The sequence below is a fragment of the Gossypium hirsutum genome, chromosome A07 (assembly GCF_007990345.1).
Source record: "Gossypium hirsutum isolate 1008001.06 chromosome A07, Gossypium_hirsutum_v2.1, whole genome shotgun sequence".
NCBI lineage: Eukaryota > Viridiplantae > Streptophyta > Magnoliopsida > Malvales > Malvaceae > Gossypium > Gossypium hirsutum.
In genome coordinates, this window is record NC_053430.1 from 82,685,033 (window position 1) to 82,690,900 (window position 5,868).

Genomic DNA, 5,868 nt, shown 5'->3' on the forward strand with positions numbered 1-5,868 from the left:
GCATTCTGCGTAACATTGTCGAGAGCTCATAAAATTTGGGTGATACTAATCAAGGTCCTATGCACCTGAAATATTAATTGATACTTGTAAAGAACTATGTAAGACATCTCAATCTTCCTACTCAGCCAATATCCAGTCATTTTGCTAATAATTTATTCTTATATCTGAAAATGGATGTCTAACAAGTGAAGGTAATTAGCAGCTATGAGCCATCTAAGAATAACATTAATTTTCACCCCTAGAAGTGCAGGCTAGAGCAAACAATTATGCCCCTACTCAAATCGGGCAACATGTTCATAGCAGTGTACTAAGCGCATAACTAGTGCGAAAGCTAGCAAGGACCATAATTTTAATATATAAAGCTTTTTGTCAAGTATTCCATTGTCATATATATAAACTTAATCAATAACATGCCTTTTGTCTTTGGCTCAAGGTCTCAATAGTCTTACCAGCAAATTCAGTCACTGCAGTAGTGTTTATGTCAATGCAGTATATTATGCATATGCTCTTGAAACTATTTTTACACATTTTCCAACATCAAGAAGCATTTTTAGCTACTAGTTTGTGGCCATTGACCACATTGCTGAAACCAAAAAATTTAGAGCATCCATCCAGGGATAAACCCATTGACTTGCGGAGCATGAGTTGTTGCAGCCATCTGGTCTGAAGCAACAGGATTGCAGTACCTGCACCAGCAAAGAGTTTTAAGAGATTAAGAACTGAGGTACACATTTATATCCAAATACGTATTACGTCTGAGTACTAGACATGGATACTAAATGAAGAGTCTAAATAACATTGTCGACGGACAATGATATGATAGAATGGGGAAGGGAAAAAAGAAGAATTAAGGGGATTTTATCCTACCCTATCTGCAAAGTTGGATTGCATTCCAATGGCTGAAACAACCCCATAGATTGAGCCTGCTGGTTAGTGAATGCTACACTTTGCTCACCACCTTCCCATGATGCTCGAAACTGGTTTCTGGCACTAATTTCTTCAAGCTATAAAACACAAGAAAAAGTATTCAGCCGATTATGGGAATTTAAGTATCAAACCTTCAATAAAATGCTATACTTAAGATTTGTGGCCCCATAGAGGCAAGTAACTAAAATGATCCAAACCAACCTCCAAGCAACTTGAGATCAGCTTGTGGCTGACTCCTCTCTAGAAATGCTTGCTTAGGGCTGGTTACTCATATACTATATTACCAAGTTCAGCTAGGGCAGATTTAATTTGTAGAACTCATTCAAATTAAATTAAGATGGATATCCCATCACCACTATGTCAACTTCAGCTTGTAACTTTTATATACCGTTTTTTTTTTACTTGATTAGATAAGCTACGTCACTGCAGCTTGAGTTTTGTCCTTTCAAACTCACATATCATATACAGTCAAAAAGTTTATGAACAAAAAGCTAGTACCTTTACAACTTAAGATATTGACTTTACCTTTATTGACAAAGCCCTGTTAGTTTCCATTAGCATTTGTTCCTGCATTTAAAAGCCGGTTAGTATTTTAGAACATAGAAAAACGTTAGCAGTAATTTTTTCTTTTTTGTTACCCAAAATTCGGTTTATTACCTTATTCTGAAGTTCAGTAAGCTGGTCAAGCATATATTGGGTCTGCAAAAGAAGATTGAAATAAAACAAAGTGCTAGAATTTGTGAAAGTTGAAAATATTAGGAGCTAAAAGGGAAATCAAGAAAGAGATGGATTGACAAGTTAGTTATACCATAAAATTACTACAGGTATGATTAATCTTTTCGTGGAAAAAAAACCCCACTATTGATTGATCTTTTCATGGAAGAAAAACCCCCACTATTTACTGCTCTATGATATCTCTTAAAGCCTAACAAAATGGATTATGATTTTGCTTCCACTAGTTGATATAACTTGCTGTTAAGTTTCTTCTTCTCTTGGAAACCTCTAATCCATAAGGATTTAAATGGCGAATTCAACCACAAACTCATCTACAACCACAATCTAAATCCTTAATTCTTATGTACTTATCATCTAAATTAGTACATGAATGCTATGACCAGTAAAAATCTTGGGGCTGCAAGCTTTAGGGTTTTTCTTAATAGTTGAAATAGGAAAAGGAAACCCAGCAACAAGAAAAGGTATTAAACTGACCTAAACAGTATAGCCTACTTTCACATGTTTTTTTTTATTATCCTGGTATCCCTCTATTTTAATAAAATTTAAAAGTTAATCCCTATAATTTGTCAAAATTTGATCACCATACTTTATAAAAATTGAAAAACTAGTCCAATTGGATAACATTATTAAATAGCTAATATAAAAATTAGTAATTTTCAATTTATATAAACTGTGTAACAATTTATATGCAATGAATCAGCAACGGTTAATAGTTCAAATTTATATGTTTACTAACTAAATCAAATTTTTGATAAGTTAGAAAAAAAAGGACTAATTTTTCAGTATTATTAAAGTAGAAATGAAATTATTCTAATAAAGATGTTATTATACAGTACTGTTTCCCTAATTCCTCTAGCCACTTCTAATATTATTTGTGGTTAATGAGCTTCAACGGACAGTTTTTAACCCCCCCCCCCCGCAAAAATAGATTTTAAGCAAAGGTAATAATAATAAATTGTAATTTAAATAAATTACTGATGAAGAAAAACTCTTCTAAAAAGAACACAACTTTTGCAAAAGATAGATTTGCTGACAAGTTGGGTCTGGTTAAATTGGATGGGATTAAATCAGAAAAAAAAAAGGTTTATTTACTATAACACTCTAGTTTCATATTTATTCCTAGCTATCTTAAAAATTCAGAATATAACAGATGTGAAACAAATGATAAAAAGTAAAAATACAATGCTCAACAGTTGTATGAAATTCTCACTTGCATAAACTCAAACATATCAAAGATATATGTAAGCAGTAATCAAAATTTACCCTCCAAACAACATAAAACCTATAAGTATATAAGCTTCATTACATGTTACCTTGGTGGAGCGGACATGTTTCAAGGATGACTCTAGTTGATGCTCAAGCTGCTCAAGCTCCTTTGAGTTCAATGGACCCAAGTCTTCACCAAGGAGATTCCTGTTGAATCAAAGGACCAAACCAGATTGCACATAAAATTGCACTTATTCGAATACTTTTAGTAATTACAATCATGGAGTAAGTTGAGTATACACTTCTAAATGGACTAATTGCCTATCAAATTAATATGGAAGTCCAAAGCTATGGTATGGTTGTAAGACTAATTACCTCTGAGTTCGTTGCAGTTCCTCATATCTAGCTTTCAGTTTTAGGTACTCCCTGTAGCTGCTCTGTGACAACAAAGATTAAGAACCATATGTTTTAGATTTTTAAGCAAAATTTTTAAGACACAATCTATCAAACAGTTTATGAACATTGCAAACACTAAAATCCAGTCAGCTAATACAACAAAATTTATAGCCAAAATCACACCTCAAGCTCCTTGGCTGGCTTGCTAACTTCCACTGCACCATAACTGCATTTCTGGTATCTATCAAGTGTTTTGAGCATGCTGAAAGGAAAAGCAAAAAGTGAGAAGAAATTCATCACTCATGATGCTGAATTGTGTACATAAAGCAATTAATCTTCGTACTCAAATATACATAGTTTTCTAGTATTACATCTTGGACAATATTCAATCATGAGAAACTTAATGTTAAAGGCTTTGCATGAATCTAAATCTAACATGATGAAATCTAAAACATACCCTCAGATCTTCTATTTAACTACTAATATAATACAAAAAACCTAAAAACAAAAACAAAGGAGTTCAAGTCATTTTTATCATAAAATCAACTTTACATCATATACAGTTATGCATCCAATGCTACACTCAAACTTGAGCTATCAAATTTCTGGGTTATTAAAGGATTTAAAAGAAATAAATAATGAATAATACATATATCCATTGAGAAATGATCGTGTGGGCATTTCAAGACATGACACCCTAGTGACCAATGGTAAGCTAACCCTACCAAAGGAAAGGACATTTTTATCTACCACTGTTCAAAATCTTTTTCTGAAACTACTGCTTGTAAAACAAATTTAACTCAATTAACCAAGGATTACCTGATTTCTTAAACTATGCATGCATATGTATAATATTATAGTTTTTCTTTTTTATTCAGAAAAGCAATGAAGATCTTGCAATAATCAATCCTTACATGCAGTAATTATCGTTGGAAAATTTTCAAAACCTTCACCCTAGCAACCTCTGAGTAATGAAATGTTGTGTTATAAAAGGACCCCAGAAATTAGATGAAATCCATTTATTAGTAATAATTTCATGCATTTGTTGAGGGAAAAAATCAGCAATTTTGACAAACGGAACTTGGTTCATTGAGAAAAGTGCCCATATGGGAATTTTCACACAGAATATCAGTAGGAATATAATGAAGAGAACCTGCTGTATTTTTTTTTCTTTTTACCTAGCTCGATCTGCCATAAAAAGTACGAGAGTTCTACACCTGAACTGATGATATTCATGTTTAGGATATTTCAATGGCAGACTTTTGAATAAAAGCATAAACCCATTGTCAAGAACAAGTGGGGGTGAGTATTAGCAAATGGATTAAAGTCATTGGAGGTGAAAAGAAAAAACAAAAACAAAAAATCTACTGAACTTGTAAAAAAGTTTCTAGAACAAGAGAAACCTAGAAAAAAGGGTCACCTTCTTTATAAAAATCTTCATTTTGTTGCTTAACATGAAGTTTTATTGCTTAATCATTAGAACAAACTTCAAAATAAAAAACATTTAGGACTAGAAACTAAGATAACTGATCAAAATTATCACGGTTATACAAATAAACAAACGAAAACCATAAATCCAATTCAGATCTTTATATCAAACCAAAAAACACCTAGACCCAAAGCCAAAAAAATCACCAAAAAGAAGAAATATGAATGATCAGAAGTAATTAATAGCCAAAAACAACAAGAAGAAAGTAGGGAAATTATAACGTAAGTCCTCATAAAAGGAAAATATTGGAAGAAAACAAGATCAAATGAAGCTTAAAAAAGAAGAAGAAGAAGAAGAAGAAGAAGTTCAAAAATCAACACAGAAAGCAAAAGAAATCAACAGATCCACAGATCAAAACAGCAAAAAGAAAGAAAGAAAGAAAGAAGGAAGGAAGAAAGAAGAGAAAAAGGATTGATACCTAGAACTGCTACAAAACTCATAGAGCTTGCCACGGTTAGAGAAAATAATAAGAGCAACCTCAGCATCACATAAAACTGAGAGCTCATAAGCTTTCTTGAGCAACCCATTTCTTCTCTTTGCAAATGTAACTTGTCTATTTATTTTGTTCTCTATCCTCTTCAACTCTACTCTTCCTCTCCCCATAATCTTCCTTTAAACCAACCTTTTTTTTGTTGTTTTTTATTTCCTTACTATATTTATACTAACTATACCTCTACAACTTTAGATTATCAACTATTTCTCTATGTATATAATTGTTTCTTCTTTTGCTAAAATTATGTTTTTTTTTCTTGGGAAGCAGCTGCTGGTTGAAGGGTTGATTTTTGTTTTGCTAAGTCAGGATCTCAGGTCCCAAAGTGTAACCAAATTTGTGAAACACAAAGAGCAAAAAAAAAAAAAAAAAGCAAAATGATAAGAGAAAGAGAAAGAAAACGAGAGGGAAATTCCTTGAAATAATTAGTTTCTTGTAACTTTGGTTCTTCTCCGGTTTCAGCTTTCTAATCCCAAAGCCAAGGTTTTCATTATGTAAAGAAATTTATTTATTATTTATTATTTATTATTAATTTTTTTTGTTATTCTAGGGTTGTCGTCGTTGTTCTTTTCTCGTTTTGTATAATCTCAGCAAAATTTTACTGTTCCTACTTTGAGTAAAAATT

General features: G+C 32.1%; 1 protein-coding gene across 1 annotated transcript; it reads right to left on the bottom strand.

The window, feature by feature from the left end:
• Nucleotides 1–347: 347 nt before the first annotated feature.
• LOC107910638 (developmental protein SEPALLATA 1) lies at nucleotides 348–5,427 on the bottom strand. The gene is made up of 8 exons (NM_001398374.1): nucleotides 5,172–5,427; nucleotides 3,448–3,526; nucleotides 3,244–3,305; nucleotides 2,976–3,075; nucleotides 1,585–1,626; nucleotides 1,453–1,494; nucleotides 868–1,004; nucleotides 348–686 (listed from the first exon to the last, which is right to left on the bottom strand). The coding sequence occupies exons 1-8, from the start codon at nucleotides 5,354–5,356 to the stop codon at nucleotides 599–601; spliced, it is 735 nt and encodes a 244-aa protein (NP_001385303.1). The 5' UTR covers nucleotides 5,357–5,427; the 3' UTR covers nucleotides 348–598.
• Nucleotides 5,428–5,868: the final 441 nt, after the last annotated feature.

Coding starts and splice junctions, on each gene's coding strand:
- LOC107910638 (NM_001398374.1), bottom strand. CDS start 5,356: ATGGGGAGAGGAAGAGTAGAGTTGAAGAGGATAGAGAACAAAATAAAT. Junction 3,076..3,243: donor GAACTGCAACGAACTCAGAG/GTAATTAGTCTT, acceptor TTGATTCAACAG/GAATCTCCTTGGTGAAGACT. Junction 1,005..1,452: donor ACAGGGCTTTGTCAATAAAG/GTAAAGTCAATA, acceptor TGTGTTTTATAG/CTTGAAGAAATTAGTGCCAG.